We start from the raw sequence: 12,154 nt of genomic DNA on the forward strand, positions 1-12,154 counted from the left end.
GCTGGGCGGGGAGGAAGAAGGGGTAGTTATTGTTTAATGGGTATGGAATTTGTTTGAAATGATGTAAAAGTTCTGGAGATGGATAGTGGTGATAATTGTTACAACAATCTGAATTTAGTTTACATCACTAAATGGTACACCTAAAACTGGTTGAAATGATAAATGCTATGCTTTCTATATTGTATCATAAAAATGTAAAAATGTTGGGGCACCTGGGTGGCTCAGTTGGTTAAGTATCTGGCTTTGGCTCAGGTCATGATTCTGGGGTCATGGGATTGAGCCCTACGTTGGGTTCCCCGCTCAGCAGGGAGTCTGCTTCTCCCTCTCCCTCTCCTCCCCCCATTTGTGCTTTCTCTCTTGCTCACTCTCTCTCAAATAAAATCTTTTTTAAAAAAATACATATGAATGTTAAACAAATTACATATGACTTTGAAATTCCACTTACTGGTATTTACCCACGAGAAATGAAAATACATATCTAAAGTCTTCTACACAAATATCCATGGAACCAATACTGATAATAAGCAAAAATAGAAAAAACCCACTGTTCCTCAACTGACAAACAGAATGTGAGGTATATCTATACTTGTCTGTCTCAGATAGGTCTCTCTATATACGCACGTGTGTGTGTGTATATATACACACACATATATACACAATTACATATATACACATATATACATTTATATGTGTATGTGTGTATGAAATATACATACACAGGAACACTCTTCAGCAATAAAAAGGAACAGAACCCCATTACGTACTACGATAGGGATGAACCTCAAAAATGTAATGCTAGGGGAAAAGGCCGGGATCAAAAGACAATATATTGTATAAATTAACTTATAAATGTATTAAATTGAGACCAAAGCTAGACGACGGCTGCCTAAGGCTGGGGGTGGGAACTAATACATACTGCCATAGGCATAAGGAATCTTTTTGGGGTGAAAGAAATGTTTTAAAAGTGAATTATGGTGATGGTTGCACAGCTCAGTAAAGTTATTAAAATTCACTGAGTTGCACACTTAAAAGGATGGATTTTATGATATGTAAATTATAACCCAATAAAGCTGTTTAAAAATAATTTTCCCACTGTCAGGTATGTAACTCCCACTGACTTTTTAAAGTAATAGCTTTATTAAAATATAATTCGTATATTACACAATCATCTATTTAAAGGGTGCAGTTGAGTGGTTTAATGGTTTTTAGGATATTTATAGTTTTGCAACCATTGCTTTAATCAATTTTAGAACTTTTCATCAGCTTCCACCAAACCCCATACCCATTAGCAGTCACTGTCCCTGTCCCTACAACCACTGTAGCTCCAGGCAACCACTGATCGACTCTGTCTCTACAGAACTGCCTATTCTGGATATTTCATATAAATAGAACCCTACCACAAATAGCCCGTATCAGTACTTCATTCCTTTTTATGGATAAGTAGTATTCCATTGTATAAATATGGCACATTTTATTTATCCATTCGTCAGTTGGTCATTTGGGTTGTACCACTTTTTGGCTATTATGAATAATGCTGCTTTGAACACTGGTGTACTAGTTTTGGAGTAGACATATTTCAACTCTCTCAGGTATATAACCTAGGAGTGAAACTGTTGGGTCCTAGGGTAACTCTATGTTTAACTTTTTGAGGAATTTCCAGACGGTATTCCAAAATGGCTGCAACATTTTACATTCCCACCAACAGTGTATGAAGGTTCTAATTTCTCCACATCCTGTCTCACACTTCTTATTAAGTCTCTTTAATTATAGCCATCCTAGTGGGAGTGAAATGTTCTCTCACTGCGGTTTTGATTTGCATTTTCCTCCTGGCTAATGGCATTGACCATCTTTTCATATGCTTATTGGCCATTTGCGTATCTTCTTTGGAGAAACGTCTATTCAGAATTTTGCCCATTTTGTAAATTGGTCCATTTGTCTTTTTAAGGTTGAGTTGTAAGTGTTCTTTATTCTAGATACAAGTCCCTTATCAAATATATGATTTGAAATATTCTTTCCCATCATGTATGTTGTTTTTTCAGTTTCTTGATGGTGCCCTTGGTGGCAAAAATGTTTTTAATTTTGATCAGGTCCGGTTTATGTACTTTTTGTTGCTTCTGTTTTTGGTGTCATATTGAAGAATCCACTGCCTAATTCAAGGTCATAAAAATTTAAGCCTATGTTTTCTTCTCCAGTTTTTACAGTTTTGGGTCTTACGTCTTCGATCCATTTTGAATTAATTTTTGTATATGTATGGGGCAGGGGCCACAGACTTTTAAGAGAGGCACAAGGGCAGTGTTTCAGAGAACTGACAGCCAAATAAATAAAGCCATCCCACCTCCAGGGAGATGGTCCTGGTGCTAGTCCAGAGTACGTGAAAAACTCATGTTCGCACATAGCCATCTTTTAATTCCCGTACCAAGTTATTCATTCTAACACTCTTTCTCTGAAGAAGGGAGCACATCTGGACATAATGTGGCAGAGAAAGGAGGCAGTACTTTGTTTGGGGATCACAGGAAACCAGTGGTAGTGGAATGGCTGACGTGCAGGTCCCGGTCATTCTGCGGCAAGAACACCTCGCTGTCTGCTTTCCTTTCTCTATTCTGGTAATGGGATGCCCTGAGTGGTACTGGGAACACAGTCTAATAACCAGACATTATATTTCTCAATCTCCCTGCAGCTACGTTGGTCATGTGACTGTTTTTAGCTAGTCAAGTACAGGAAAAAGCGATCTACTTCTAGGTCATATCTTGAAACAAAAAAATCACTTGCCCTCCACCACTCCCAATTTCTTCCCCCCACCCCCCACCCCTTTTTTTTTGCAGCACAGATCTGAGAAATGATGCTAGCAAGCTATTTTTCTGATCATGTAGATGAAGAAAACATACCAGGACAGTTGGTCTCAGTGGTGTTGAATATTAGAATCCCCTGCTTTAATCAAAAGCTGGTGTTTGAATCCCATCACAGAAATTCTAGAGATCTGTTTTTTAAAAATTTTTTAAAAAGATTTATCTATTTGAGAGAGAGTGTGTATGTGCACACAGGGGAGGGGCAGAGGGAAAGAATCTCAATCAGACTCCACTCTGAGCTGGGGTCTCAATACTCTGAGATCATGACCTGAGCCGAAATCTAGAATCAGACCCTTAACCAACCCAGGCGCCCCCACCACCACAGAAATTCTAATGCAATTGGTATGAGATGCCAACAAGGCATAAGGGTGTTAGAAGCTCTCCAGATTAATCTAATGTGTGGCCAAGGGTAAGACCTCTATTCCAGGGGCTCCTGGGTGGCTCAGTGTCTGCCTTCGGCGTGGGTCATGATCCCAGGGCCCTGGGATGGAGCCCCGCATTGGGCTCCCTGCTCGGCGGGAAGCCTGCTTCTCCCTCTCCCACTCCTCCTGCTGGTGTTCCCTCTCTCGCTGTGTCTCTCTCTGTCCAATAAATAAATAAATAAAATCTTTAAAAAACAAAACAAAACAACCCTCTATTCCGGGGCAATGCTTTGTCAACTTTAGCATGTTTCAGCATCAACTGAAGGGCCTATCAAAACATGATTTCCTGGGGGTATCACTTCCCAGGTGTCTGATTCAGTACGTCTGGTGTGAAACCTGAGAATGTGCATTTTTAACAAGTTCCCAGGTGATGCTGCTGTGCTGGTCCAGGGACACACTTTAAGAAACTGTAGGAGATCTCAGAGCAGCAAGATAGAAGGAACCTGAGCCTCAGTTGCCCGACTTGGCCTACCCTATACTATTACTGAAATGAGAAATAAATGTATCTTGAACATCCTAACTAATATATCCTAACTAACACATGTAGCTTGGATCACAGTATTCCAACAGGAAAAGTAAAGGTATAAAAATTTTTTCTCATTTCATGCAAATTCACACCCCCAATTTAAGCCCCCTCGGCTTTAGAGGTATTTTCCTCCAAAAGAAGGATGACTTGGAAAACTGCACTGTTTACAACAGACTCCGTTTCTCATGGTAACTGGCGAGCACAATCCACAGCGTCCTGCTTTGGCAGCATTGTTAAGGCATTGAGGGGATTATGATCCAAACAGGCAGCTCAGTGACTTCCCTACTTAAGTCCAGCCATAGGTGGGTAACCCAAGTGAGAAATGCAAATCCACTTGGATCGAGACCATAGCAAGGATTCTGAATGATGGGGAAAGCTTTTCTAAATAGCACCAAGGGCATGGATCCATTTCTCCCCTCTTCACACACTAATGCAGAAGGGACTGAAAGTGCTCCAGGCACTCTTAATTTTTGGGAGGAGACCTTGGGTATTCCTGACTCCAACCTGAGTCACCAAGGGGCTTAAGCATTTGTTGGGCAAAGGGTGAAGCTGGGAGGAGGTCGTCTCCTAAGAAAGAAGATTCAGTCCCAAGCTCTCTGTGGGAAAACTCTTTGCTGGTGTTTAATAATTTCCTGAAAACCTATAGAATTAAAACGGGGTGGGTAGGTGGGATCGGATGGCCACAGAGTAGAAACTAACAGATAAAGGGAAGGCGTTTCTGTACCTTACAAACTGGCTGAATAAAGCTGTTGTGTTCCGAATGATCCGAGCAGCCTGCGACTCCTCGCGCTGGCATCTCTGTAGTGTTAACCCGTCGTCCATGTGGCCTTCCTGATGGAGTATGACCTACCCACAGAGCAAAGGACACCGGGTCCAGTTACACGTTACTCCATAGCTGGACAGTCAACATTTCTGGCAGTATTTCCCTCACCCCTTGTATCCCTTCTCCCCAACCAAGTTCCCCTGTGTCCACTTGAAAATGGGACATTAGGGGCACCTGGGTGGCTCAGCCATTAAGCGTTTACCTTCGGCTCAGGTCATGATCCCAGAGTTCTGGGATTGAGTCCTGCATCAGGCTCCCTGCTTGGCGGGAAGCCTGCTTCTCCCTCTCCCACTCCCCCTGCTTGTGCTCCCTCTCTCGCTGCCTCTCTCTCTGTCAAATAAATAAAATCTTAAAAAAAAAAAAAAAAAGAAAGAAAGAAAGAAAATGGGACATTAACAAAGTTATTTTCCTGTGCTCCCTATTACTGAGCTATGACTCACTCCTGAGACACAGTGCTTTGATGAAAGTAAAATTTTATGGGCCACTGCGGTATGAGTTACAGTAAATTCCTTAGGCTTAGACAACGAATTTGAAAAGGTGAAAACATATTTTGTAATAGATTTTTCTCTTGAAATGAACACAGAACCTTACCCTTGGAAATGGGAAAAGTCACTTTGTTCAGAGCCTTTTCCTCCAGAGATAAATTGAGGAAGGAAAACAAGTTGAAGGAAAACCTTCTACTGGGATCAGGTTTGGATTCCTCTCCTGAAGGACAGCTGCTATTGACCGTAGGACCTGGGAAGCAACTCTTCTCATGGAGGCTAAGAAGGGCGTTTGAAGGCATGGGCTCTGGTAGTAGTTGATGTGGGTTCTAGTCCTACTCTGCTAATTCCCAGCTGTGTGACCTCAAGCAAGTTATTTCACTTTGCTTCAACTTTACCATCAAATGGACTTCTAGGGTCATTTTGAGGATTAAATGATTTACATATAAATCACTTAGCATGTTTCCCAGAATCAAGGAGGTACTCAGTGAATACCTGTTATAAGGAACAGTATATTAGTGATCTCAAACCAGTTATCTAAAAGCTAAGTATATGTATTGATCACCAGTGACATCAAGATACAATTTTGGGGCAGGGTTACCAGCTTTGAATATGGAGGTCAGTGGTTTTTTTCCCCTTGAAAGGGTCAAGTGTATGCAGATATTAACTAGGATGGTTTGAATCTGGTTCAAGTCAGAGTTAAATCCTGATTCAAGTTTCTGACATGGTTTCCTCTTGAGGTGAGTTAAGTAAAGAGAGACCATTTGTAGGTCCTGGGGTCTGGGGTGGGGTCAATAAAATAAGTGACTCCAGCAAGTATCTTTAAGAAAGGGGGGTTTTGGTCTCTCTTCTTTTTAGCTCAAAAAAACTTATTTTCCTTTCCATGTAAAAATCTCTTAGTATTTATTCTTCTGAAATTGTGTCCTAATATAATGAATTCACATGTGAATTACAATACTAGCTTGCAGAAGTTTATATCCGGTTTTGACAAATGACTGTGCACCCCATCTACATACTGTAGCTTTAAGTGTTAGCCAAGGATACCCCTAGTCCTGGATTCACCAACTGTTTCAGAACCACTCTGTGAGAGCTGCCCAGCAACTGTTTAACAACGGTGCACTGAGATTTGGCAATACATTGCCAGTAGGTTTGCTTTGGCCCCAGTCCCAGTATTTGGGTCCCGAAAGACCAAAATCTTAGATTTTCTTGTTCAGATAACACATTCAAACTGGCCAGCCAAACAAGAAAGTAATGAGAAATGGGGGGAATGCAGCTGTTAGAACACTGTTATTATGTGCCCTATGGATCACCGCACCCCACTTCTTTTTCTCTTGGAAGATTCCCATAATTCAAGAGAAGACAGCAGAAGCCCAGGACAGGAATGGCAAAGAGGACGCTTCCTTTAAAGTGAGTTACCATTAGGTTTTTCGCGGTGTCTATTTTCCATCGGTTTTTCTAGGTTCCTGTTTTGTTTTATAAAATGCTTAACACAGATTTGAACATCCTTTGTATTTTTAGAAAGAAACTTAACCTGCTCCTCACAAAATAGAGCAGGGCAGCCCTGTCAGGGGCCGAACATCCTGACATCATTTAGAGAGTTTCTGAAAGGACCTCCCAGATTCACATGCACACTGTAGCAGTTAAAGGAATATGCAGACTGTGGTCCTGGAAGAGAAAGGCAGGGACGGGCAAGAGAAGTCAGCAACATGAGGTGGGATCTCTCCTCATCGACAGGGTCATTTTAGTGTGTCTCCTCCCAAGAGGGGAGCCAAGGTCCACAAATTCCACCCCTTTAAATGTCATCATTACCTTAGTAAGTATGGAAAATTGTGGAGACTCTAGATGATACTATGGTACTCACAGAGAATTTAATTTTCTTCTAATAGGCTGGTAGGATAGATGGGTTTTTGGCATCTATCTTTAAGTTGCCCTTATTTCCAGGGCTAGTTCATACTCCTGGGCTAGAGCCCTTTTGGGATTTAACTGAAAGCCTACTGTATTTTCAAAGGCTGTTTCAACTGGAGACACCCTAAACCCCAACCTTGGCCTCTCTAGGACTGTCATGCTGTTGACATCTCCGCTTTGCTCTTCTCCATCAGAGAAGCACTGTATGCTTTCTCTTTGCTATCCTGGCTTCACAGCCCACCCATTGTCAGCTTAAGGGGAAACTGCATATAGAATTTCAGGTTCATGTTTCTACAGTTCCCTCCACTCGACGACCTTGGCCCCATAAGTCCCAGATTAAACCCTGGCTGATCTTATTTCTCGTCTGTCTCTCTAGCCCAGTGAAGCTAACACAAGACCTCATTCCTTGGTGTTGCAACTCAGCCAATATGCTGAGGGGCAAGTTGAGACCAAGGTGTGACTCAGTTAGTGCACTCACCTTCTATCTGGGATCTTTAGCGCTCCTGTCCTGGATGCCCTGGTTGCTGAAGTCTTCAAATGGTTTTTTTTTTGTTTTTTGTTTCTTTGTTTTTTGGTATTTTGGTATTTTATCCAGCTTTGATAATTTTTTAAATTTAAAAATAATTGTTTGTAGAGGAAGGGATTGGGCTCATCTAACCTCGTCAGTGGAGCTTGTTATTTATTTATTTTTTCTTGTCTTCATAATTTTAGTTTCCCATTTCTGGATACTTTTCTGGTATGTTTTATTTTACATGAAAATAAACGCCTGCTTTATGGTTTGCTCTCAATCTCCTTTTCTTACAGCAACCAGCATTTTGGGAAACCTCCTATCACCTCCATATTAGGCTGATAAACCCAAGCTACAGTGTTCCCTGACTACCCAAACTAGTGTTCTGTAAAGGTTTTTCCAAGAAAAATCATGCCCCTGGCACCTGTTTTCTGGTTCCTATCAAAATAAACACTATGACAGAAACTTTCTGGTAAAAAGACGTGGTGTGTACCCAAGCCAGTCTCCCACTGCAGCTGGCTGGGATGGACCACTCAAATTGGTGTGTTCTCTGTACACACCACGTCTTTTGGATTCCACATGCGCTCTCTCATCTTTCTGCATTTTGGTTCCTGTGGGCTTGTTACCATGCGATCTGCATTTTCTCTGTAGCAATTCTATTTAGTCTCTATATTACAAAAATCACACAGTAACTCAATTATCCACTTAAATGGAGAGAGCAATGGTGTGAATAATCCCCAAACAGCATACCACCAAGAGTTATTTAGTTCAGGTTTTAGAGTGCATTGAACAAATTCTATCCCCTCCTCACAGATTTGCCATGTATTTAACTTCTTTTTTGCACTGAATATGGGGTCAAAATAACCAATGAGGCAGTATAATCTGTCACAGGATAACTCTTCAGAACAGCAAAAACAGTAAGAAGTAAACACCACGTTCGCCTGATTGTCATAGTCACTTTTCTTGCCTCGTTGCTTCCAGTTCAGCGTAAAATAATTCTGGACAGCCTTTCTGACCCCCACCTTTCTTTTCAGAGGTCCAAGGCGGGAGGTCTTGGCATCTTGTGCTTTGTAGGTCACCCACAGACCACTGGCTACATGCTGCACAAAGCAGACGGAATCGCCGTACTTGATTTCTGGAACGCCCATGCCTTCTATATCTCGCTTGTGACTGGAATCCAATTTCTCCTTGATCTCCTATTTCACAGGAAATGAAACAAACACGGGCACGTCTGATTAAATAGAAACGCAATATAGAGAACAAATCACCTATGCAGAATCTGTAAGCCCCGGAACCCATTACCGAAATCTTCAAGATGTGCCTGTCCAAGCCAGGATTTCGGAAAGGCTTGCTTCCCTTATCTGCTGTTAACCGTAAAATCGATGGATTCCAAGTTTCAGCCACTTCAATAATTACTTAAATCCACGGGGAAAGGAGGCAGCTGGTAGGGTCTCTTCTGGGTTCTGATTGTACATAATTCTCCATTACATTTTCTATTTTTTCCCATCCTTAGGCCCCTTAATAATAATCAACACTGTAGTGGCCAATTAACTTATTTTCAGCAAATTGTGTTTTCTGTAATTTTAATGGTTATCTGATATAAATTTCTGACTTGAAGCTTTAAAAGTATCTGTTAACATTGCATAAACGTCTTTTACAGACATGGGCAGAGAGAGCAGACTCGTGGGTCAGGCAGGGGCTACTGTGCTGGAAGTGAACTGCAGTCCTCAGAGTCCCTGGCTCTTACGGCCTCCTCGCTCGTGTGTTGCAGCCAATGGCTTTCATTCTTCAGCTGCTACTGTTTCACTACTTCTTGTCTCCAGTATGGAAGAAGGGGTTACGTGCATCTGGGCTGTCTGGGGACATGCCGAGTGCCTGGCGCAGAGTCAGGAAGCCAACCCGGGGCACAGAGCAACCCTGTCCCCTCCTCATCAATCAGGGCCTCTGAATGGTTCCACTCCACTTCCATTCCTCCTCTTGCATTAAATTGCTCATTTGTAAAAGCCATTAGCTGGACAGCATTTTGAATTTTTTACGGAATAAAAAATGCAGCTTGCTGTTCTCTCTGCTTGTGACCGTTTTACTCCCCTTTCCAATGCCTGATGATGGAAGGGCAGCAGCACGTGCACTGAGCTCCTACTGTGTGTGAGGCGGTGCTCACACAGCCTAACAGCTTTGGGTGCAGCTGCAAATACTATCCCAGTTTTTCAGAGCAGAAAGCGAAGATACAGAGAGATGAGCAATTTGCCTGCGGTCACTCAAGAAGTTGTGAAAGAGCTAAGACTTCCACTGGGAAGTCCAGCTCCAGAGACTACGTTCTTCCCCACTGCTCTGAACTCCTACTCACGCTTCAGCACCCTGCTCGGATGCCACCTTCTCTGTGAGGGCAGAACAGTCTCTCCCACTGTACTTCCCCAGCACACTCTCATTCCTTCATTGAGACTTAGCACATCATAGTGTAAATGTGCTTGTTTATAGGACACTTTCCTTTTGCCAGGAAAGAATCAAGGGCACGGGCCAAATTTCAATTACTTTGGGATTCCTGATACAGAGAATCCAGTGCCTTTCAATTACTTAAGAAACACACACACACACACACACACACACACACATGTTTACATATATATGGCTAAGTAATCTTTTTCTTTCAAACATATTTTTTTCATTTCAGTTCTGATTTTGTCTCCTTCAAAGCTTCAAAACAGCAAAATTAATGATTTTGTGCACATTTATAGGATCATCTTGGGCAAAGTTAATACTTCACAAGAAAATTCTTATTTTAAATGTATGTTGAAACACTGGCTAGATTTTTAAATGTGACATTTTCCAAAATGAACATTTCTAAAGGAATTTATCTTTGATCTTATAACAAAAGCCAATGGGAAAATAGAATTTGATATATTAGGACTTCTTTATAGGCAGGTGGTCAAGACTGCATTGACTTCACAGAACAATCGATACTTGATTTTCATTCCAGAAATAGCCACAGTTCTGAAGATACTTAGGCCAGTAACAGGGCTTAAAACATGCCAAAGTTCTCCTCTCCAGCCTGTTCTCTAAACCATAGACAATGCAGCAAAAGAACACACACTGCAATGGTTAAATATGAATAATTACACTGATTGCCAAGTGCTCACAGTTAAAATAGTGCATGTTCCCAAACTATCAATGACTACACTCTATTTTCTCAATTCTGTTTATTTAAATATGACTTGGCCAGAAGAGGAGAAATACTAGGATCTATTTTTCTAGAGCCTGAAATCAATGGATCATGACTGTTTATAGAATGGGGTGTCTCTGTCAACTCCAAAGAGAAACAAAAGAAAAAATGAACATGTGGGACTTCATCAAGATAAAAAGCTTCTGCACAGCCAAGGAAATGGTCAAAAAAACTAAGAGGCAGCCCACAGAATGGGAGAAGATATTTGCAAATGACACTACAGATAAAAGACTGGTATCCAAGATCTACAAAGAACTTCTCAAACTCAATACACAAGAAACAAATAAACAAATCAAAAAATAGGCAGAAGATATGAACAGATACTTTTCCAATGAAGACATACAAATGGCTAACAGACACATGAAAAAATGTTCAAAATCATTAGCCATCAGGGAAATTCAAATCAAAACCACACTGAGATACCACCTTACGACAATTAGAATGGCAAAAATTGACAAGGCAAGAAACAAAAATTGCTGGAGAGGATGTGGAGAAAGGGGATCCCTCCTATATTGTTGGTGGGAATGCAAGTTGGTACAGCCACTCTGGAAAACAGTGTGGAGGTCCCTTAAAAAGTTAAAAATTGAGCTACCTTATGACCCAGCCATTGCACTACTGGGTATTTACCCCAAAGATACAGACGTAGTGAAGAGAAGGACCATATGCACCCCAATGTTCATAGCAGCATTGTCCACAATAACTAAATCGTGGAAGGAGCTGAGATGCCCTTCAACGGATGACTGGATTAAGAAGATGTGGTCCATATACACAATGGAGTATTACTCAGCCATCAAAAACAATGATTTCTCAACATTTGCTGCAACATGGACGGCACTGGAGGAGACAATGCTAAGCTAAATAAGCAGAGAAAGACAATTATCATATGGTTTCACTCATTTATGGAACATAAGAAGTAGGAAGATCGGTAGGAGAAGAAAAGGATAAAGAAAGGGGGGGTAAACAGAAGGGGGAATGAAGCATGAGAGAACTATGGACTCTGGGAACCTGAGGGCTTCAGGAGGGGGGGGTGGGGGAATGGGATAGGCTGGTGATGGGTATTAAGGAGGGCACGTATTGCATGGTGCACTGGGTGTTATATGCAAGTAATGAATCATGGAACTTTACATCAAAAACTAGGGACGTACTGTTGGTGACTAACATAATAAAAATATTATTAAAAAATGATAATGAATCATGGAACATTGCATCAAAAACTGGGGATGTACTGTATGTTGACTAATAAAATAAAAATTATAAAAAAATAATAAAAATAAAACTACGTATCAAAGAAAAAAAAAAGAATGGGGTGTCTCTGGGTGTCTTTACTTTTACAAAACAGCTTACACTCCCAAAGTTCTATGGTGGTCACTGCAGTGGCCATTTCTAATTTAAGAGAAGAACAGAAGCAGCAACAAAAGAAAC

At 41.3% G+C, this 12,154-nt stretch overlaps 1 protein-coding gene across 1 annotated transcript in view; it reads right to left on the reverse strand.

Moving 5' to 3' along the window:
- RYR3 (ryanodine receptor 3) overlaps window positions 1–12,154 on the reverse strand; it is a 586,345-nt gene that overhangs the window by 239,616 nt on the left and 334,575 nt on the right. The window contains exons 13-14 of the mRNA XM_044392456.3: window positions 8,535–8,708; window positions 4,519–4,640 (exon numbers count right to left, since the gene is read on the reverse strand). Coding sequence (XP_044248391.2) covers window positions 4,519–4,640; window positions 8,535–8,708 — 296 coding nt within the window. The remainder of the gene's footprint in view (window positions 1–4,518; window positions 4,641–8,534; window positions 8,709–12,154) is intronic.

Source organism: Ursus arctos, unplaced genomic scaffold (assembly GCF_023065955.2).
Source record: "Ursus arctos isolate Adak ecotype North America unplaced genomic scaffold, UrsArc2.0 scaffold_36, whole genome shotgun sequence".
NCBI lineage: Eukaryota > Metazoa > Chordata > Mammalia > Carnivora > Ursidae > Ursus > Ursus arctos.